The sequence below is a fragment of the Eretmochelys imbricata genome, chromosome 9, assembly GCF_965152235.1.
Source record: "Eretmochelys imbricata isolate rEreImb1 chromosome 9, rEreImb1.hap1, whole genome shotgun sequence".
Taxonomy (NCBI): Eukaryota; Metazoa; Chordata; order Testudines; family Cheloniidae; genus Eretmochelys; species Eretmochelys imbricata.
In genome coordinates this window covers 58,170,358-58,193,325 of record NC_135580.1, presented here as the reverse complement: position 1 = coordinate 58,193,325, position 22,968 = coordinate 58,170,358, and the positions used below count along the sequence as shown (strand labels likewise).

The following is a 22,968-nucleotide window of genomic DNA, read 5'->3' as shown; positions in this document are numbered from 1 at the left end:
CACACAGTCCAGCAGAATCCCCCCAGGAGTACACCAGGTAATTTGGCCTATTTCAGAGGCCAAATGAAAAAGTGGTGGTACTAAGCCATAGGAAGATTTTCCGAGATTTGGCCTGTATGTGAACCAAACACATTTCAGAAGAAACATTCCAACTAAGTTGTCAGTACAAATTCATGGAATACAGTCATTTATAAACATGATCTACTGTGCAAGCTGTAATGCTGCAAAAGCTTAGCTGGATACCTATCTCAGTTGTAGTTGTGGGCACCTTGACAACTCAACCTAGGTAAGACAATGTATGTAAATAAATTTATTTTTACCTAATAAAAACCCATTCACCCAATAGTAAGACAATTATTGCTTACAGTATTTTTTGACAGTACATGTTGCCATTAAGCCAGATCCTAAGTTTTTCCTCCCTCTTGCCTTGGTTTGTTGGTTTGTTTGTTTGTGTTTTTTTGGGGGGAAGCATTTTTATTATTGACATAGGCTGGAAGGAATTCAAGCACAGAAAGGCTCATACTATTTCAGGAATGTTTGCTTTGCAGCACTCCCTCTGTTTCATCTGCTGTGCATGTTAGCTCCACAGGGCTTAAACTGCAGTGCCTGCCTATTTATATCCCAGACCTTTACAGCTCTGACCTCTCTTCATACGCTCTAGTGGCTATGTCATCTGAGCCATTAAAGACAAAGAAATGTATATGCAAGTTATTTCTCTAATTTATTCTTCTCTGCATCAGAAGACATTCTGCACTGTGCAGCCACCGAAAGGCAAGATGCAGCAGTCAAACTCTGCACAGTTATCTTCTCCAGGAGCTAGTGGTCACTCCTAAGTCACATGGAATAGACAAGTCTTTAAAAAACCCAGGCTCTGAATGATTTCTTACAGCACCATGTGTCAAAATTGTATCAGAATAAAAGCATGCTTCACCTCTTAACTAATACAAGTCACTCTCTACAATTCAGAGAAAACTGTCCTGTATAAAAAGGGAAGGGAAAAAACCATGAGATGACTGAGAGAATAGCGGGCTATTTTGATGAGCTATAATCCATTTCTCTCTCCACATTCCCCCTATCACCTTAATGAGCATCCAGTTCCAGATCTTCACACCCACCTCTTTCATTAAGGCTTGTTGATTTCTTGCAAAACTTGTGTTTCAGTGTCTTAGAACAGGTACTCTAAAAACCCCAGTGGACCCAACAACCCTCCTCCCTTCCCTGCCCGTCATGTTCTGGTCCAGTCAATCTAATGATAGTCCAGTGATCTGCTGTGGCTGGCCAGCTCCTCTGCCCAACCCTAGTAGTAGGCATCCTCGTAAAGGTCTGTGCGTAGGCAGTACAGGATGGCTGCACCCAGCATGAAGATAACGGATCCCCAGCCCAGGCCGTACCCCCAGTTGAACTCATGGTAGCTCTTGAGCATACTGCTGTCGATGAATTTGATTGGATAGAGAATCAAGGCACACACTTGGAGAACCACTGGAAATGGGGAAAAGATATCTGGTTAAAGTCTAGAAGAGGAAAGAAGTAATGCAGCAAGTTCATGCAGCAGCTGCTAGTGGCTTTATTGGTCTTGGTCACACAGATCTCCCAACCTCCTTCCCATCCAGCTTGTCTCTTGGGCAAAGTACAATCGCCCTCTTTCCCTCAGGTGTGCCTGGCCCAGTGTAAATGGTACCAATGCTGTGAACTTCTTCACCACAGTGCCGTCAGCCTGGTAGGATGCCAGCAGCGTAAGCATTCTCCAAGCTGAGCAGCTATCACTGCTTGCTCTAGCTCACTTGTCAACTCCCTCACAAGAGTGTCCTGCTCGTGATAGCCCAGCATCACCACACTTCTGCCTCAAGCCCTTTATCTCAGAGCCTTGGTGCTGGAACCCTGCACCAGCACTTTTCCCTGTCTTACTCAGTAAAGCCACAAATAGTGCCGGATTCTTTCTCAAGCAGTCTTCCTCCACCTCACTTTCCATATGGGATGAAATTTAACATTAGTACCATATTAAGGCACTTGCAAGATCTAGAGCAGAAGTGTGCCATGTAGAGTTTAGACCATCTCTATTTAGATGAGAGTGTAACTCGGGGCAATTTTTGGTATTGGAAAGTCTTGGTTGGGTTTTTGGCCATGCAACAGCAGAACAAGGAGGGGTTGATTCTAAATGCTATTTTATGCACGTTCCCAGCCCAGATTTTGGAGAAGGAGAACAGGTGGGCTAAACACAGTAATATTGTGCCATTAACGCAGTTCAAGGCAGTGTCAAACCCCTTTAAAAAGGAGCCATAAGAAGAGGTAAGGACTTCATAATGGACTTCTACCTTAAGTGAATTAAAATGCAAAAGATTTTAAAATTCTAATTTCCTCTGCTCTCTGATGTTTTCTTTTTGCACATCAGTCACTGGAAGGTGTGAACCTGAACAGGCCAGCTTTGCATTATAGTCCTTTCCTAATCATTTTACAGCAGAAGCACAACCCTGCTGCTGTGTTCGGGTTCACAGCACTACAGGGAATTTAAATCTCAGTTTCCACAGAACATTTTAGAAAAAGAGATCATTTTTATTCATGCACAATGAAAACTGGGGCCCTAAACTAAACTGCCGCTTCCCCCTGCCACTGCTCAAACAGTAACATTCTGCTTTTCAGTCCATGTCAGATTTATTTTGCCTTATGTAGACAAGATTCATGAATCTTGTAGCCACATCCCTAACAAAATGGTACTCCAGTGTTCTTCAGTGAAACTCAACACACTACAGCTTATCACAGCCACACTGCAGTTTCTGGAGAAGCCTGCTAGATAACAAGAGTGCATGGTAAGGAATTTAAACCAGGTTCTTTGCATCTTATGGGGACATGCTATGGCTAGCTGTTGGCAGCTGGATAAAGTGTGAACGCACCCTGGTGAGGCCCCTACTGGTGAGAAGGAGGCTAAGGGCTGCACCTAAGGGGGGCAGACTAATGCCGCTGATCTTTAATGCAGAGTTGCAGCCCAGAAAGGCTGCAGGCCCCAAGAGATCCAGAGTTCCCATCTTGAGCCAGAGGGCCACACCTCTGCATTAAAGATGAAGCAGGTTTGGATCACATTTCACAATTTTGCAGATCTTATTTAGTCTGTAGCCTCCAGTTTTTGGAGCAATCTGATGGCCAAATCCTGCTCTGCCCTAGAATTTCAATGGAGTTCTAGGAGACTCAAGTCAGGAGAGACTTTATCCTTTAAAGCAGCCAAATTTGTATTCTCTTTCTAGAGCAGTGACTTATAGGTACCTGCAACCAAGAGGAGAACAGCAACAACTCTGTAGTACCGCCTGGGAGTGTCTAGGCAGAAGGAAACCAGGGAGGCGAGGAACGACAGGAAGGTGATAGTGGCTGCCGTCAGGATTAACACCAGCGTAGCCACTTGCCAGTCTAGAAGAGGAAAGGGCACAATTGGGGAAGAACCCCTCGTTAATGAGGAAACAGCCTCAGACTCTCAGGCTGCAACAATAAAACATCCCCCACACTAACCCCATCCTGAAGTCTGGATTTTCCCATAATCTTCAAAAATCCTAATGCCCAGCCACTGGTTTCACAGTACTTACAATCTACCAAGCATAGCACACATATTATAGATTAGAGAGCATTAACATTTCAGAAATGCAATTCATGGTGGGGGAGGTTTGGTGATGGTGACCATTTCTGAGCCTGGAAATCTGACACAAAGTGAAACTGAAGGAGATCATAGAATGCTCTGCAGAAAAGCAACAGAAGAAGCCTTCCAGGAAAAGTAGGGGGTAACTACAGACAAGGAGGGACTAAGAAATTATGAGAAAGTTAGAAAATAGGGACACAACTAGGAAAAGGAAAGATTTAAGAAGCCCCATGATGCCTCATATCTTGGATTTCCAAAGGGAACAGAAACTACATTTTATGGGTTCGTTGTGGGTTCACCATTTTATGGTAGCACCAAAATGATCAACGGAGAGTTAAATGCAGTTCTTCTTATGATGCCTGAAAGAGTCACACAAGAATTGTAGTGCCTCTCAAAGAGGCCATGGACCAAATTAATGGCTGACACAAGCAGGTACAGCAATTCCAGCTACTTCAAAAGAATGGCCCTCTGACCCCAGCCTGAGTCTAGATCTGACCTCTGTGTCTAGCAGTTTCATCCTGAGCACCTGGTCTGAGTCACATTTTATGTACCTTTAGTAATCAAGAGATGAAGAGTTAAAAACCCTTCAATCTAGTGCATGTGATTTCTCCCCATAAAGGAGCTGTATGAGGATAATTAAAAAAAAATCTTGCCTTTTTCAAACTAGTTACAAACCACTGGGGTTAGAGCTTCCCAATTGTACTGAAGAAAGAAAATATAACTTTAGAGACACTGATATCTCAAGGTCAGCCATTAGTATCACTCTGGTTCCACCATGTCTTGCCTGACAGTCAGGAAACTAGGGAGTTTGCCTTCTTTTTAAAAATGCTCCTAGATCAGGTCTCAAACACACCAGAGCACATCTGGTACTTTTAGGTGAAACATAAATTTAAACTCCCACCCTGGCCCTTCTGTTCACTGCAGTGCTGGCTTTACTGCAGAGGAAGGGGCTGCAAAAGGGTCCCTAACTCTCTCTGGAGAATGACTATCTTTGCTATGTTCGGTTTCTTGTTGTTTCAGGTGGTGTGTTTGTTTTGTTTTGGGTTTTTTTTTTTTTTTTTTGCAGTTTAATAGCAAAGTCTATTGTTCAGATCAAAAAAATATGTATATACACAGAGAATGTAAAATTAATCCAGGCCCCCTCAAAGTTTGGCATCAGGGGATGCTGCCCATCTTTCCCTAGCCATGTCCCATTTCCTCCCTCTCCCTTCTCAGAGCAAAGGATAGAACCCAGGACTCCTGACTCCCATCCCCCTTTCTCTAACCACTAGACCCCACTCCCTTCTCAGAGGTGGTGTTCAATCCAAATGGCCAGATGACAGCAGAGTACTGGGGACTGATGAGTTTCTCTTCCGTCTCCCTGACGAGAAAAGGACTTTGGACCACATTCTTATCTCAGAGGGGGTGATCTTGAGACATCCTGGCAACATGCAGTCATCTGTATGCAATCCGGCAGCTCTTGTGGGTGTATATTGCCACAGATCAATGTACGCAGATCCCACCAACACCGGTAGGAATTTTGTGCAGATACGAGCCCTGCACTTCAGAACTTACTGTTTGTTTTCTAGCCAGAGGATAACGAAGGGATTTCTCTCACAATGTGGACCACAGGAATAAGTTTCTTTGCAACTGTTAATATTCTGAATGCATACCTCTCATTTTCAGGTTTGGGACAGTCAGTATCTTGCATGTCTTAATAGGTCAGGCTAGCCCTAACTTAGTCAGTTACACTCAGCATGCCTTGCCAGTCCGCTCCATTTGGGCAGGAGACAAGTTTGGGTGGAGCTGTTCTCACTAAAACATCCAGCTCCTCTCCTGGTGTCAAGATCGTGTGCATTAGAAGTTTACAAAACCCAGAAGTTAATTGCTTTGCATGTTCTAAACATGTTTTACTGCACCAATTCCACATCACAGGGTGTTACTTTGCAACATTACAGTGATGACATCACTGAATCCTACTGCAAGGGCTGGTGAATTTAGTCTTGTTTCTGTGCTAGAAACAGGGACCTTACTCAGAAGGAAATGGGATCCTGCAACAAGACAGATTGAAGCTTGTAGAGCAGGGATTAACCAAAAATAAATACTTTCAGAACTATGTTGGCAGCTACATTCTACCCCTCTCAGAACAGGGCTACCTCATGGTATGAGGCAGCCAGAAGGAAGACTCCATTAGTCAGCCTTTGCTAGAGATCTTCCACCCTCATAGGACTCAAGCAGGGTTTGCAAGTCATAGAATATCAGGGTTGGAAGGGACCTCAGGAGGTCATCTAGTCCAACCCCCTGCTCAAAGCAGGACCAATCCCCAATTTTTGCCCCAGATCCCTAAATGGCCCCCTCAAGGATTGAACTCACAACCCTGGGTTTAGCAGGCCAATGCTCAAACCACTGCGTCCATGCAGTGTGGACGTGCAACCATGCCCACTATATTCCTAACTAAGAACAGTAGGACAATGGAACAGATGCCTAGGGAGGTTGTGGAAGCTCCTTCACTGGAGGTTTTCAAAAAGAGGCTGGATACCCATCTGTCTTGGATGGTTTAGACTGGGGCGGACAAACTTTTTGGCCCAAGGGCCACATCTGGGTGGGGAAATTGCAGGCAGGGCCATGAATGTTGGGCTGGGGCAGGGGGTGGGGGTGCAGGAGAGAGTGAGGGGTGTGCGGGGGGGTGGTGTGCAGGAAGAGGCTCAGGACAAGGGGGCTCACAGAAGGGGGTTGGGGTGCAGGAGGGAGTGTGGAGTGAGGGAGGGGGCTCAGGGCAGAGGGTTGGGGTGTAGAAGGGGTGTGAGGTGCAGCAGGGGGCTCAGGGTAGGGGGTTGGGGTGCAGGGTGCAGCAGAGGCTAAGAGGGGTTTGGGGTGCAGGAATGTGTGGCAGGGGGTTGGGATGCAGGAGGGGGTGCGGAGTGCAGGAGGGGGCTCAGGGCAGGGGTGGAGGAGGGGGGTGGGGTGCAGCAGGGGGCTCAGAGCAGGGGGTTGGGTTGCAGGGTGCCGCAGGGGGTTAGGGTGCAGGCAGGCTGTGGCAGGGGGCTCAGGGCAGGAAGTTGAGGTGCGGGGTGCAGGCGGGATTCGGGGTGTGGGCTCCAGCCTGGTGCCGCTTACCTGGAGCAGCTCCAGGGTGGCAACAGCATGCACTGGGGCCAGGGCAGGCTCCCTGCCTGCCCTGGCCCTGGGCCACTCCGGGAAGCGGCCAGCACCACGTCCCTGCGGCCCCTGGGGGAGGGAGAGCAGAGGACTCCGAACGCTGCCCTTGCCTGTGGGTACCTACCCCAAAGCTCCCATTGGCCGCAGTTCCCCATTCACAGTCAATGGGAGTTTCGGGGAAAGTACCCACAAGCAAGGGCAGAGTGTGGAGCCCTCTGCCCCCTCTCCCCCAGGGGCCGCAGGGACATGGTGCTGGCCGCTTCTGGGAACGGTGCGGGGCCCATGGTGCCACAGGGGTGGCAGTCCCATGGGCCGGATCCAAAGCCCTGAGGGGCCGGATCCGGCCCGTAGTTTGCCCACCCCTGGTTTAGACACAACAAATCCTGGGCAAGGAGTTGGACTAGATGAACCTTCTGGTCCTGTCTAAACCAGCCATATTAAGCTCTTCACCCTGAATTGGTTGCATGTGCAGGGATAGAAGAGAGCTTGTTTCTCCAGGGCCAAGAAACAAACCCAGTCACAACAGGGCATTTCAACACAGCTATGTCTATCTCGAGACCCTGGAGGGCTAATCACAGCTGCTCTGCACCTTGCCTTAGGTACACCAGTGCAGAGTGGGTGTGAAACTGACTGTAAAACTCTGCCTAATCAGAATGTGGTTTCTTCTTTCACTCAGCGCCAGTGTACCTAACACAGGGTGCAAGGCAGCAGTGAATCAGGCACTGTCTTTTACAAGACTGGGACAACAATCCTGAAAGGAAAAGGATGGAGGTTGACGGCAAAAGCTGCCCAAGGAGAGGTGTGGGGAGAGTAAATCCTGTGCTGGGAGTTCATTCTAAGCCAGGCTGCAGCCTGTGTGAAACACAAACAAATGAAGCATCTGGAAACGTTGGGCTTTTCACTCATCTTTTATTGCCACAACAAAGGGCTTTCCTGAACTCCTATTAATCAGCAATTACTAGCAGGGCCATGTCCCAAACTCCCTCAGCCCCATGTCAGCATAAGCCAGATGGAGCTGCAAGGACAGAGGAGCCTGGGGGAGGGAAAGGGCTCCTTGCATTACTTGGGGAAGAAACAGCCTGGTTTTGGAGAACAGTGCTGCAAAAATTAATTGATTTAATTGGGGATTGGTCCTGCTTTTGAGCAGGGGGTTGGACTAGATGACCTCCTGAGGTCCCTTCCAACCCTGATATTCTATGATTCTATGAAAAGCAGGGGGAGGGGAAGAGCCCAATGGCTGATTGTTTACGTAAGCAGGACTCTGCCATAGCTCCACAAAAGCTTGTCTGGCCCTTTACCCACCTCCTTCCGCAAGAGAATGTTTGCTATTGACCTGCCCTGGTACAGCGCAAGGTCCCTTCCTCCCTCCTTCCCTCCGGCTCTTGTCCTGGCATTTTCCAAGGGGAAGGGGAGCAGAGGGGGCTCTCCTCCAGCTCAAAATATTGAGCCTCTAAAGCTCAGTTTAAAGTTCAGCCCTTGAACAGTTAGGCCAGGTCTACATTCGAACTTTTCCTGGTACAGTAGTGTCAGGTGTGATTTTTTTTTTTTTTAAATAGTGTTTCTATATTGGCAAAAGCCCTAGTGTAGATGCAGTTATTCCAGCATGAGTCCATTTGCAGGTATAGCTCATTTTGTTTCCCACAATTCTACCATCCTCATCTGACTCATTGCTGTCCCAGTCTTACCCCTCCTCCAGCTCTGCTACTGCACCTCAGTCCCAAAGCACAGCACCCCTTGCTGTTAATGGCTGACCTGGGGCACCCATTAGCATGGCTGGGAACGGCTAAACATCGTGATTCTGTGGTGTGGCAGGAGATGGTGATGACCAAATCACTTTTGACCTCTGGCCACCAAAGATGTCCAGATAGGCTAATGCCCAGCCTACCCTACTGTCCTGCCACAGGCCCCAAGAACCTGCTTTTCATGAGGATCCTTTTAAAGTGCCTTGCAATAAACTGGCTGCAGGAAGGCAGCACACACTGCAGCCCGGTGAACTGGAAGTCCTGTGGGACACATGGTTAGTCCTGTACCCTTGGCAACTGACTAAATGAACTCTCAGTAGTGATTCTAACGTCCTTTGTAAAGCAAGCTGTGGGGCAGGTGAACTACAGTCACCACACAGAGCAGACCTACAAACACACACCTCCCTTGCTGTACCTACTGAACACATACTTCTTTGACAATTAGAAGCTGGGCAGCCATTTAGGGTCTGTCTTCACTCCAGTTAACCTGGGCTCTTACCTGAGCATTGCCCTGAACCCCTCTCCAGTCCACACACATAAACCTTGGGCATAAGTTTGGTGATGCTTTCAACCCAGGCTAGCTGGCTCATCTGGGGCTAATGCCTAAATAAGGCTTTCATTCAGGCTGGTGAACCACGATATTTACAGGGAGGATGCAGGTGGAGCCACTCATGTGCTTATAGACCTCCTGGTTCTCCCCATGTGCTGAAAAGGACAGACAAGCTCTCCTACAATTCACTCCAGGAATCAGAGCAGCTCAGCTTAATGCAGCACACAGAACCCTGGGACGCAGCCTCAAAAGTCCTAGCAACACATGAGGAGGGCACCAGTGAGGACACTAATTCTAGCATGGCTTTACAGGGTGGCTGCTCATACCTGAGCTAGGCTAAACTGGATATTCAGACCCAGGTGCCTAGCACTTGAGTTAAATCTGCAGTGAAGACATATCCATAGAAGTCAAAGTACGAGACCAGTGTCTCATGCCAGAGATGAGTACGGACTAGGCACAGCTGCAACTGAGTTGGCAGGGTGGAACAAACTCCCCTGCTGCATAGGACCTACTGTGTCTCAGGTAAAGGAATGGCAAAAAGGGGTAGCCTCTCAAAGAGTCTGACACCCCTAGGCCTCCTTGTGGGATGGCAGTTCAGTCATCCCATGCCAGGCCAGGTTCACTGGTCTGGAAGAGAGCAGCAAGAAAAACAAATCTGAGGGATTCACCACAGACCGAGATGGAGGGAGGCCAACAGACCGAAGGGGACTCTGCAAAGTCTCTGCCACACAGACCAGCTGGAAAGAGGGAAACCAGAGGCCCTATGGGATGTCGCCAGGGAAACCAATCTGGGTTCCCAGAGGGGCCTATTGAGCCAGTTCTGTCATGAATATCAGGGACCCCAAAGAGACTGGTGGAATAGGAGATCCAGAATGGATGCAGCAATTTTGGCTCCATTTAATGAGGCCCAGATGTGAGATGGGGTGGGCAGCTGTACAATAAATGTCATGCGCAAGGAAAACAGTCAGTCCTGTCAGGGATGGAGGAGAGGAGTTCCTTGGAAGACGGCTACACAAAGCTCTTGAAGTACACTGTCAAGGAGGCAATGCAGACGTGCTGTGCGTGGGACGTGCAGCAGGGAGAACAGGAGTCGTTTGATGTAGATTGCCTTTCACCAGAGATGTTGAGACACTTTGCAGAGAAGGTTAGTATCTCAATTGTGGGTGAATTGAGACTGAGGGGGACACTATTTACTGCAGGCCACACAGGTCAGTAGCAGAGCTGGGAACATAACCAGATGTCTCGGTCCCTATCCACTAGCCCCACCTGTCTTAAAGCATATGCAATATTGCAAGGGTGGCCAAACTGCGACTTTTACTGTAAAAGTGCAGCTCGTGGAGCTCCCCACTACACACCACACCCTCCACCTAGCAGACTGAGAGGAAAGAAGCTTGAGGCATCTACCCTGCTGCAGGGCTTCTGCAAGAGACAACTAGTGCCTGCTGAGTGGGAGCACAATTTAAAGGTTCCCCTCCCCCCAACAGCTTGAGTCACACATCCCAGGCATGCCCCTCCTTACCCTCAGCAACCCCTCCCTGCAGCTCCCAGGTGTTCACTCCCTGGGAAGAGGCAGTGGCAAAAGGCTGAGAGCTGCAGGGACGGGCTGCTGCTTTTGCTCCACGGCTCTACCTACAGCTCCTAGCTGTTTGCGCTGGCTCTCCCCATGGCCACAGCGCCCAGCTTGCCAGCTCCAGCAGCTGCCATGCAGGGAGGGGGCTCTACAGCACCATGTAACCAAGCCGGGCCAGCGAACCCTGGCAAAAAAAAAAAAATCTATGTGGGACAAGTGATCCTATGTGCCCCGCCCACATCACCTATGGCTTCTGCCCAGTGGGGAAGAGGGGGGCTCGGGCCTCCAACCTGGTGGGGCATGCTAGTGTAACCCTTCTGCCTGTCAGAGTTGGCAGCAACAAGGGCCGAGTTCAGTATTTAGGGGTTCCTTTCCAATAACACAATGCAAAACCGGCTCAAGCCCCCACCCAGTGACCTGGGACAAATATATACCACACCCCGCTGGGTGCCTCCAAGAGGCAATACTTCCCCTCTTGCAAGCACATAGTCTGAGTGTAGCAAAAAAGCCTTTTAATAACAGAGAGAAACAATGTGGCATTATGTTGGGGAAACACAACCCATGAGCAAAAAAACCCACCCCAAGCAAATGGGGTGTGTGCTTTCCCTGGGGTTCTTGAGTCCAGCAACCAAAATCACCCAAAGTCCCAAAAGTCTCTGTCCCTGGTCAGGGCAGCCCCAGAGTTCAAAAGTTTATCTGCAGAGTTTTACCTCCCAACCTGGGTGGAGATGCAGGGGGCGGTGTTAAGGGACACCTTACATGGTCCAAAGCTGATAGCCCCACCTCTCCATGGGGCTCCGCTCTGCCAGCCGCCCCATGAGCTGATCTAGGCAGCTGACAAACTGCTGTGCTCTGCTCCACCAGCCGCTCTGCTCGCCGTCCCACAAACTGCTCCACCATATATCTTCAGGCTCCCCCACTACTTAACACGACACTCAGTGATTTCAGCTCTTCATAAGTTTAGCTCTTTTGTGATTTCAGCTTGTAGTAGAGGAGCCTCAGTGCTGGTGCAGCATTAGCCCAAAGTGAATTCAGCTCAGCAACCTGTAACTAAACTCCTAATAGAATCAAAATTAGCTCTGATATTCCACAGTGGAGAGAGAAAGAAATGCAACTAGCATGTAAAGCCTTCACCAGGAGACCCATACCACCAAGTATTAATACCTATCCCCAACCTCTCTCTCAATTCACAGTTTTGGAACCCATGTCCCTTGCCTAGAGAGTGCTTCTTAGTTGATGGCGAGTCCCTCCATCATAACAAAAGGCCAAGTACAGTTCCACTGTCCTTGATTCCCATAATCAGGGTAACAACAATTTATTCTTCCTGCCCCCATAACAGAGACACTGGGGATCCCACAGCAGCCAAAGTGACCATTTGGGCAGCTATGGCCTCATTCTAGGTGGGGTGGGTGTGCCTATGCAAATGAGATTGGCCCCTGAAGTTCTTTTCCACAACTTGCCACACCTCACCACCAGATGTCAGGGTGGAGCTCATCCTGACTCTGCTTACACTAGCATGGCTCGGAGCTTCAGCAAGAGCAGGGCTGAAGTCCCGAGTCCTGGCAGGCACACCCCAGCAGCTATCAAACATCTGAAGACTGTTGTATGTGGCTCGGAAGGTCTGTAAGTTTGGCCACCCCTGTAACATTGCATAGAAGAAACTCATTCCGAGTGTAAGACCTGCTGGAGGCAGGGGTAGGAGTGGGTTTTAGCTGGAGTGAGAGCTGTGTGAGGGGAGAAGATTTCAGTGTGAGCACATGTGGGGGTGTAGCAGAGAAGAACTATGGGGGTCACTGCAGGAGTGAAGCTGGAAGGAAACAGCTCAGCAATGTGTAAGGGGACTGTTGCCCCCTTACTAACATTCAGTGGGGGTGTTTTAGTTGCTAGCTCCCAGTACTAAAAAGGGGGAAGGGTCAATGGGGAATCAGGACCCTGAGACTGACAGCCCCCAGGAACAATGGGGAGAGGCCAATGTTCTAGGTCAGCCTGAATGACAGGGCGAGCAGGCTAATCAGGGAGTCAGGGAGCCAGGGAGGTCCCGTCCTCCATGACAGCTGGATTTGCCTGGGTCAGACAGAGTGGGGCCAAGCTAAGGAGAAAGCAGGGGCTCAAGCTGAGCTGGGGAGCAGAACTGTGCCAGATTCAGAGGGACCAGAAAAGCAGCCCAGAGAGAGCAGACCCTGTCCTGGGAGGAGAGCTGCAGCAACCAGAGCCAGAGGGGCCAGAAAAGCAGCCCAGGAAGCAGGTCAGTGCTGGGAACAGAGTCACAGAAGCAGCCTGCAGAGCAGACCTGTCCTGGGAGCAGAGCTGCAGCAACCAGAGACAGAGGGGCCAAAGAAGCAGCCCAGGGAGCTGGAGGCAGAGCAGCAACAGCAGCGCTGAGACAGAGTGGTGGAGCTGGGGCTGGAGCAGTCTGTAGCTGGGTGCGGTGAGCGGCTGGGGAGAGCGAGGTGGACCCTGGGTAGCGGGCCCAGCACAGGGAAACGCCTCAGCCAAGAGGCTCCGCAGGCCAGGCTTGGATCGTAACCCCGACAGGGCGGGGTTGACACTGGGAAGAAGGGTCCTACCACTTAGAGCCTGAGAGCGTGTGGCCACCACCAGAGCAAGTGTCCAACCCACAGCGTCCCTGCAGCACAGCCAGGGCCTGAGAAAAAGGCCTGGGACTTACAAGGAACAGACTGTGAACTGCCCTGACATTCCAGAGACACTGTTTGTGATGTTCCCTGCCACAGAGCGGGTTGATGTGTTTCCTCTAACCTTTCCCATTTTTCCTTATTCTTTTTAAAATTAATTGTTGATTAAATAACTTGCATTTGCTTTAACTTGTATATAATGGTCAGTGGGTCAGAGAAGTGCCCAGTGCAGAGAGAGCACCCCGGAGTGGGGACACCCTAGCCCCTGTCCTAGGTGACCACAGCATGGTTGGGGGTCAAGCCCCCCAGGAATCCTGGGCCTAGCCTTGTTGGGGTTATGAGGACTCTGCCAGACAGGAGAGTGGAAGGGGAGTCCTCAAGGGCAGGGAGGCCACTGGGTAAAGGAAGTGGGAGCGAGGACTCAGATCCTTTCACTAGCCCACTTCACTGGGGTAGTGCAGAAGCTAGGAAAGTTCCCCACAATAGCGGGACTATTCCCCCACTTGCAAATGCAGGAGTGGAGTCTGTATGCTGGGGGTTGTAGTTCCATCAATAAAACTTGGGGCGGGGGTGTCACCCTGTGTGCCTGGGGTAGCCCTCACTGAAAATGCCAAGGTCAGGGCAGGATGCAAAAAGGAGAGCAGATTCTCCCAAAACTGATGGTTAATACTGAAGTTAGACTCATCCCCCAGTCACAAACTGCTCCTGATCCCCCACACTGGTTATCAAGAAGCTAAAAAAAGAAATCACACAGCCCCCTTATTGAATTCCAGTTCTCTGGCTCCCAATCAGCACCTAGGTCCAATACAGTAAGAAGTTGTTTAAAAACTCTGCTCACTATATGACATGTTCTTCTGAACCCCCAAGGGCCAGCCACATTGCCAGGTTAATATTAGGTTGGATCTTAGCCAAAATACTATGCTGCAAGCCAGTCCATTAGTGTCTAAAACGAAAGGTTTATAATAAAGAAAAAAGAAAGAACAAGAAGAAAGTTGTTAAATGGTAAAGTAATTAAATACATACAGAGACTTCAAAGTCCATATATCAGGTTCTTAGCAGTACTGGTGAGTTTGCTGACTTGAAAGTCCTTCTGGAACACATCCACAGCTTGGATGGGTCATTCAGTTCTTTTTTCAGAGCTTCATTTATAGAAAGGTTACTCCAGAGGTAAGAATCATAGGAACTGGAATAGACCTCAAGAGGTCATCTAATCCAGTCCCCTGCACTCATGGCAGGACTAAGTATTATTTAGACCAGGGGTGGGCAAACTTTTTGGCCCAAGGGCCACACCGGGGCTGCGAAACTGTATGGAGGGCTGGGTGGGGGAAGGCTGTGCCTCCGCAAATAGCCTGCCCCCTGTCCCCTATCTGCCCCCTCCCATGTCCCTGCCGCCCCCCTTACTGCCCCCCTCAGAAACTCTGACCCATCCAACCCCCCTGCTCCCTGTCCCCTGACCCCCCCTTCCCCCACCTAACCTCCGCCTCATCCAACCACTCCCTGTCCCCTGACTGCCAACCGGGACCCCCTGCCTCTTATCCAACCCCCTCACCATGCCACTCAGAGCGGCAGAAGCTCGCAGCCCTGCTGCCTGGCCAGAGCCAGCCACGCCGCCACGCTGCCCGGCAGGAGCGGCGGGCCAGAGCGTTGGCAGCGTGGTAAGCTGAGGCTGCGGGGGAAGGAGGACAACAGGGGAGGGGCCGGGGACTAGCCTCCCCGGCCAGGAGCTCAGGGGCCAGGGAGGACAGTCCCACGGGCTAGATGTGGCCCACAGGCCATAGTTTCCCCACCTCTGCTCTATGCCATTATCTAAATCATTGATGAAAATATTGAATAGAACCGGACCCAGCTCCATGCCCTTCCAGCATGACAGTGACCCACTGATAACTACTCTCTGGGAACAGTTTTCCAACCAGTTTTGCACACACCTTACAGTAGCTCCATCTAGGTTGCATTTCCCTAGTTTGTTTATGAGAAGGTCATGCGAGACAGTATCAAAAGCTTTACTAAAGTCAAGATATAAGAAGCAGGAATGAAGACAAAATGAAGAAGATGCAGCTGTTTTTTATACCTTTTGCCATGTCCTTTGTCTTCTGGGGCATCTTGCATTGGCCACTGTCGGAAGACAGGATACTGGGCTAGACGGACCTTTGTTCTTACCTAGTATGGCCGTTCTTAGGTTCCTATGTCCCAAACACAAGCTTCACAGCACATGGCATGGAAAAGCCTTAGAGTTCTGTCCACAGGCAGGCCCCTACATGTCTTGCTGACTCATCAGGTGTAGTCCCTGGCTTTTTTCAATGGGTTCACTGTATAGCCAATGTCCCTTAATGAGCCATCAAAAGCAGGCTAGGCAGTGCTGATGCCAAGCTGTCTGGGGGTGTCACCCAGAACCACAGCACCAGTTTTGAAATACAGATATGCCATACATATCTATAACTCACAATACAAAGGTGATACAAACATATAAACAAGATAATCATACTAGGCAAATCGTAATATTTTCAAAGATACCTTAGATGACATATCTGGCCAGATTCCTTGCAATTTTATAATACTGGTATCAACAATATCATAAAGTGTCTCCGAGATTCCATACAGCATCACAGGGGGCTGTTCACAGACCTGCAGGAGTAGGGCAATATCATGATCTCAGGCACCTCTGACATTTGCAGCAGTCTGATAGTTTGGCCAGAAGGACAGCCAACTGCTTCTCTGCTATTGTTTAAGAATCCGTCTAAGACAATTTACTTCTGCTTTGAATCTGACATCCTGCACATTCTCAGCTTGTGTTTCACAAAGGGAGAGGTCCAAAGAATGTTTGGCACGGGATCCAGCTTTATTGGCCAATGGACCAAACTGTCCCATCTCCAGAGCAGCCAAGTCAATTAAGGGAGCAGTGAGTCAGCCACCAGCTGAAATCTACTCCCAGTGTACCACCCTGGCACAACCAACCCTAACAGTTCCACCTTTACGAGAGTCGGCTGCAGTTTTCAGCTGTCCATAACTCCCAGATAAAAGCCAGTACTGTGCATTTCTCTAATGGCTTGAAAGATCCCAAAGCACTTTACAAGCGATAAGAATAAAGGATTGCTTCACCCCAAACTGAAATGCAACCACCTCAGGTGGAGAAGCTGAGTGACATTACTTTGTTTAGGACAGGAAGTGAACTATAGCCAATTAAATTCCCTCTGCAGTTTTTCAGCAGACAGTGCAGTTACCCAAACTGGAATTTGTCCAGAACACTGGGGTTCATTCCCCTGCTCTTGCAAGAAGTGTGATGGGAACTTTAATAGCCACAAAGTGCTTCAGCATCTCAGCTTCAAATCTCACCCAGAAAGCGATCTCCCAGGAGCTGAGCAGCCATTGGAGCACCTGTTCTGAACCAATTCAGAGGGAAGTCTATCTTCTAGAAAGTACCAACTCCTACCCCAGCTCTAAAGCCTTTATAGGAGGGCCTGTTTGAAATTCAGGAGACTTTACTAGATGATGTTGAAAAACTGGAGGTGATGCAGAGAAGAGCCACAAAAGTGAACATGGCTTACAGTGAAGGACTGAGCTCCCTCTGTTCATGTTATGATTATGAAGGATGAAATTGAGATTGACTTGATTATAGCCTAAGTACCTTCAGGAGGAGAAGACTCTGGGTCCTACTGGCTCTGTCATCTCCCGGAGAAAGACAGAACAAGAACCCATGGCTGGAAGCTGACACCAGACAAATTAAAATGAAGGCACAAGTTTTTAACGGTGAAGGTAATTAACTTTGGGAACAACCTCCCAAGGGAACTGGTGGATGCTCCATGTCTTGGAGTTTTCAAATCCAGACTGATGTGTTTGGCTAAAGCATCTTCCAGAAAGCCAAATTAATAAGCTCAATAAAAGGGTAACTGGTGGAGTGTAATGGTCTGTGTTATACAGGTCAGACTAGATCTAATGCTCTCATCTGGCTTTAAGCTCTACAGTGCTCCAGACATGAAAGTCAGGCAAGTCCATGAAAAGAGAACGAGCCTTAATGCAGTGAAACTTCTTGTGGGTTGAATTCAGACTCTTAACAATACAGAACAAATAAGTGGAGAGCAAGGGCTGTGAATATGGGCCAGCTAGTGCTGCCCAGACAATTCAGATGGCTGAGCACTAGTTTCCATGGCTGAATGAAGTACCAGTGGGCAGCCCCAGAGAAGTTACTCAATTCCCAGGCTCTGACATGGTCTGGAGTCAGCCCCATAAGGTTCCCTGTTCACATCCACTGCTGTCCTGTCTGGGAGGAGCAGCAGCTGCCCAGTTGCTTTGTGGGACACTGAGGCAGACAGTCAACTGAAGGCCTCGGTATAAATCACAGCGGTAAATTCAGAAGAGAGGAGGTAGCATAATGAATGGTGCACATCTGCTTTCCCCTCCCTTTGACAGTACAGCCTCCTTCCTTGAACAGAAACAAATGGACACACTTTCCTCCACCCCCTTCCCCATTTTTCCTGGTTGAGTTGCTGCTAACAAAGAGCAAAAGAAAAGAGGTTACAGTGTGAGCTCCCCTTCTGCCTCCCCCTTTCATTGCCTCAGTGCCACAACTCCTGTCCTATTGTTTCCCCTCTCCAAGAAAACAGACCCCAGGGTGGGGAGCTCAGAAGCTTCCTCCTCCCCTGCCATTCTCCCTCCCTTATACAGCCCAGCTGTTCGTGGTAGATAGCAAAACTAGAACTTCACTATGTAGCTGTATATACATCTAAACAGCTGATCATCTTCACCCAAGACCATAAAGGAAGGGAAAGTTAAGGCAATAGCCAGAATAGCCTGGCTTGATCTCCACAAGAAGGGGGAAAGAGATCATACACAACCACCTAGACTGGAGCTGATATTCCCCTCTGTGGACAGATTACAGGACTATGAACTCTCCTGAATTCTGTGCTTGTTCAGAGGTAAAGATGCCTTCTTAGACTTTAAGGCCAGCGAGGACCATTATAATCCGACCTCCTGCCCCACACAGGCCAGGGAATTTCATGCAGTGATTTCTGCACTAAGCCCAGTGATTTCTACACCCTGTAAAGCTGTGCTGAAGTGAGTCATGCTAGTCACTCACTCAGCAGTTCTACAGCCATCTTCCCCCTTTCACCCACTCCCTGCCATTTGAAGCAGGAGAGCAGCAACAGGAACAGCAGGGAGTTCCCAAGGCAACCTGCAATGGAGCTTTGGGGAGGCAGCCAATCTTCTCTGGATACAGCAAGAGAAAGCCAGTCTCCCAACCCCTGGAGCTCTGACTGTGACCCCAACCCTGCTCAGGAGACTTATTTTAAGCCAGGCTGGTTGGCCCAGCAGAGCCAAGTTCTGATGGAGAGGATCTGGGAGACAAAGAAGCTGAGACAGAATGCATTAGTACACATTACTACATATATTGAGACCTCAGCTATGCTTCCTGCCTGCCTGCACCATCACTCACAACTTGACCTGGTTTATGCTTACTTCATTTGCAGGAGGCTGGAGCCCCTGAGAATCAGGGTAGTGAGCAGAGGAAACCCAGATGAAACATTTTTAGCAGATGGACAATGATCCCTGCATGTCATTTGAAGGCCAGTTTGATTTCCTCCCCCAGAGGTAACAGCTCCATAAAATATTCAAGTAGGGACCTCAAGATAACCAAGACCTATCATGGCTGTAAACAGAGAGGTGTGCAGACACCAGAGAACAGAGTTTGCCACCACCACATCTCTGTTATCCTGTCTTGCTTTGGGATGAGATGGCTCGTGCTGTGAACATCTGTTCACACCTACAATATATGAATTCCTATATTGAAAGATCAGTGTGGTCCATTTAATCTGTCTGGTCATGCCCAATGCCAGATTCTTCAGAAGAAGGCATCATACACCTGCTGTCCCATAAGGGTCATTTCTTCCTGATTCCATCTGATCAGCTTCTGCCCTGAAGCATGAGGAGTGAGAGCCCTTGTCATTTTATCCCACCTAGTGTCACTGTAGTGAATTCTATTCTTTGTCAGATAAACATGCAGGGCTTGACACTCCACTGCTAGACTGGATGTTCAAGATGAATGTAAAATGCCAGCAAATCAGAATTTTCCACTCTGTGTTTTACATCCACATTGCACAGGTCTCAGTGACAACAGAAGGTGAAAGGCCGGTGGAGAACCAGGCCTGCAATCTGTTTAAAGGGACATTTTCAATGTCATGAAACTTACAAGACAGACTAATGATCTCTGTAACCAAAAGATTTGCAAAATACTTCTTTATTGTTACTTTGTGTTTTCAGTTTCTTCAGAGGTAACAGCAAGGAAACAGATTCCCCTGTTTGTGTAGGTTTTACACAGCTACAATGCAGCCTCCTGAATGGACCATCCATTCCACTCAACACTGATATGGAAAATGCTGGGTTATACTTTCTCTCCTGGGGCACTGTCTCAGTGCCAAGTTATAGGATGGGCTGGGCCAGGAGCCCAATAAACCTCTGCTGATACTAGTCAGTAACATTTCTCTTGTGAGCCAAGGGCAGACCTTTCTGGCCTGGAGTTACCAGTGCAACCTCCTTGTAAAGAACAGGTGCTGTTCTCCCCTCCATTGGATGCCCTACAATAGGTGCAGTTGTGTATGGAGTCGCTGGCCAGCACAGCTTCAGGAGTTTTCCATGATGAAGCTCCCACCAAGATCTATGTCCTGCTGTGTGGGGGAGTCCCATCAGAGAGGGCACTGCACTCTTGAGATGCATTATTTCATTGCCCAAAACCTTGACAGCCAATAAGTAGATTCCAGGTGCTTCGACTTCAACTTATTCAGGCCAAGGAGCCACCCTCAAACTGGATTCAGGCACCTCACTTTCTCATTTAACCAGTGGAGCCCAAAGCACTTTATTAAAGCAGGTCATCCCCATTTTACAGATGGGGAAACTGAGGCACCAAACAGTAAGCGACTTGCCTAAGGTTACCCAGCAGGCCAGTGGCAGAGCTGGGAACAGAACCTAGGTCTCCCAGGTCCCAGTGCTCCATCCATTAGGCCACACTCCCTTTTACAACTTTTAAGTTGTGGTGAGGGAGGTTTGATCTTCTCATGAATTACTCTGCTCCCACCCTGGAGCCTCCCATCCCTTAGTTACCCCCTTCCTCTAACACTGGCCTATCCGCCAAGAACTCCACCATCTCCTCAGGCACCACATGATCACCAAAGGCAACCCACTTTACATCATCCCCTTCTCCCAGCTACCACCACAGTCTCCTTCCATGCTTCTTCTCCCTGTCAGGTGACTCATGCATGCCCCGCTCTCCCCCTGTGCAGGACCCAAGGCGCAAGGACAATCTCTGGGCCCCCTTCATGCCTCCACACTCCAGGATTCATGGTGCTGCCATCAGTTCGGAGTGACGATACCCAGAGGGCTCCCTAGAGCAGGGCGTTTACACGGTTCCAGCTCCGGGTGACGTAGCCCACAAGAATACAGCCCACCAGCAACTGTTAGACTGACGAATCTCATGTTCGCTCTGGCTGGCGCCACAGGAGGCTGGCGCAGCGTCTTACAGACACTCTGTCAGTGCCACTTAAGCCCATTTACACAACTGCTGCGAATCTCTGAATCCAGCTCCCCCTCCACCCCGATCTCTTTGGGCCAGTCTCAGAGCGAGAGCCAGGCTGGTGTATTCTGGGGACGGACCTCCTGTCCCGTCCCCTTCCCGGGGGCTGTAGCGCCTAGAGGTGGCCGCAGCAGCCAGCCCCGCCGCCCTCAGCCCCACTATAACCATTGCAAACTGGGGCCAGGCTCACCTCGCGGGCAGCTCTCCCGCCAGCGCACAGCCAGGCAGGAAGGTGCAGGCGGCCAGGGAGCGCCCCCTGTCCCAAGCGGCGCTGCCCCCGGACATGCCCCCCGCCCCAGCTAGCGCCGAACCGGGGCAGCCGGCCGGCCCGGCTCTACCTGTCCTCAGGGTGCTGAGGCAGTGCCACACGTCCGGGGCCCGTTTACATGCCTCCCACAGCGACAGCGAGCCGCGCTCCGAAGTGACCCAGGCGGGGCTCAACAGAGCCACCACGTCCAGCGCCAGGGCGACCAGCAGGCAGAGGAGGGCGATGAGCTTGAAGGGCCGGAGGACGCGAACCTCGCCCGTGGCCATGCTGCCCCCCAGGGATCGGGGTCCGTGCTGCGCCCCGGCCGCGCACCAGGGACCCGCCGGGAGCTGGGCAGTCCCGAAGCGCACAGCCCAGCCCCGCGCTCCGCCGCTATTGGGGCATGCCAGGGCCCTCGGGGTCCTAGAGCCGCCCGTACCCAGCCCGCCCCTTCTCCTGGGGGCCTCCTCCTCCCCGAAGCTGCTATTTCCACCCTGTCCCCCACCCGCGTTGTCTCGTTCCATGTACCCCCCCACAACACACACACACCTGCCTGTTGTGTCGCCTCCTACACTTAGATTAGAATCTCTCTGGGCAGTGCTGAATTTGTGGCAGGGCTTGCCAGGCTGAGCCCTAGCACCCCTGGGCTTGTCATTTCAGAGCCCCGGCCAGGGATCTCCCTACACCCCACCTAGGGGTGTACACGCCCCCCCCCCCGAATTTCCCCAACACCCCCCCTAAGTGTTGTGAACTAGTTACATGCAGTGTTGCCAATTTAGTGATTGTTTGGAAATTTGAATTGAAATTGAAACATTAATACACACTTTAAAAGCATATAAAATATATTATAAAATATGTGTACCTGAAAAAGTATAATAGATTTTAAAAGTATGAACATAGACTAGCTTCCTTATACAGCTGTTTTTATGACAATGTCAGTGCATTCATTTCAGTGATGTTGGCTAACCTAATAATTTCAAATTATGATTTATAAGCAAAGTCTAAATGAGCTCTCCCTGACAGCTTGTGATGAGCTGGAGGCTGGGGTGGGGGGGTGGAAGGCTTCAGGACCAGATTGTATTTACATTCACACCTAATCTACCTAGGTATCCAGCAAACAGAGCTGTGTTGCCCAAGTGACAGATTTTGGCTGGGGTTGGGTTACTAATCACTTGAATATATGTGTGTGTGTGTGTGTGTGTGTGTGTGTGTGCGTGCGCGCGATGGGGGGGGCAGAAATGAAATGTTGTTATTCTTAGTATCTGAGTCAAAAGGGCAGTAGAATTGTACTTAGCCTCTGCTAATTGAGGGCATCAAGAGAGAGGGTGGGGACAGGTGTTTTGCTTGATGGTCTGCCTGAGTCACAAGTACTATTTGACCTGGCCCTCTCCACTGTTTAAAGACAGAGCTGATTAGGTTCCATAGAGAGTCTTTTGTTTTGTTAAAAAGAAAAGGAGTACTTGTAGCACCTTAGAGACTAACCAATTTATTTGAGCATAAGCTTCCCTGAGCTACAGCTCACTTCATCGGATGCATACTGTGGAAAGTGTAGAAGATCTTTTTATACACACAAAGCATGAAAAAATACCTCCCCCCACCCCACTCTCCTGCTGGTAATAGCTTATCTAAAGTGACCACTCTCCTTACAATGTGTATGATAATCAAGTTGGGCCATTTCCAGCACAAATCCAGGGTTTAACAAGAACGTCGGGGTGGGGGTGGGGGGTAGGAAAAAACAAGGGGAAATAGGTTACCTTGCATAATGACTTAGCCACTCCCAGTCTCTATTCAAGCCTAAGTTAATTGTATCCAATTTGCAAATGAATTCCAATTCAACAGTCTCTCCCTGGAGTCTGGATATGAAGTTTTTTTGTTGTAATATTGCAACTTTCATGTCTGTAATCGTGTGAC

At 49.6% G+C, this 22,968-nt stretch overlaps 1 protein-coding gene across 1 annotated transcript; it reads right to left on the bottom strand.

Annotated features, from left to right (window-relative positions):
- Positions 1-1,297: 1,297 nt before the first annotated feature.
- Positions 1,298-21,344, bottom strand: LOC144270659 (transmembrane protein 47-like). Its single transcript, XM_077827284.1, has 3 exons — positions 21,149-21,344; positions 3,256-3,396; positions 1,298-1,479 (listed from the first exon to the last, which is right to left on the bottom strand). The coding sequence occupies exons 1-3, from the start codon at positions 21,342-21,344 to the stop codon at positions 1,298-1,300; spliced, it is 519 nt and encodes a 172-aa protein (XP_077683410.1).
- Between the last annotated feature and the right edge of the window lie 1,624 nt (positions 21,345-22,968).

Coding starts and splice junctions, on each gene's coding strand:
- LOC144270659 (XM_077827284.1), bottom strand. CDS start 21,344: ATGGCCACGGGCGAGGTTCGCGTCCTCCGGCCCTTCAAGCTCATCGCC. Junction 3,397..21,148: donor CCTCAGCACCCTGAGGACAG/GTAGAGCCGGGC, acceptor TTCCTCTTCTAG/ACTGGCAAGTGGCTACGCTG. Junction 1,480..3,255: donor TGTTCTCCTCTTGGTTGCAG/GTACCTATAAGT, acceptor CCCCATTTCCAG/TGGTTCTCCAAGTGTGTGCC.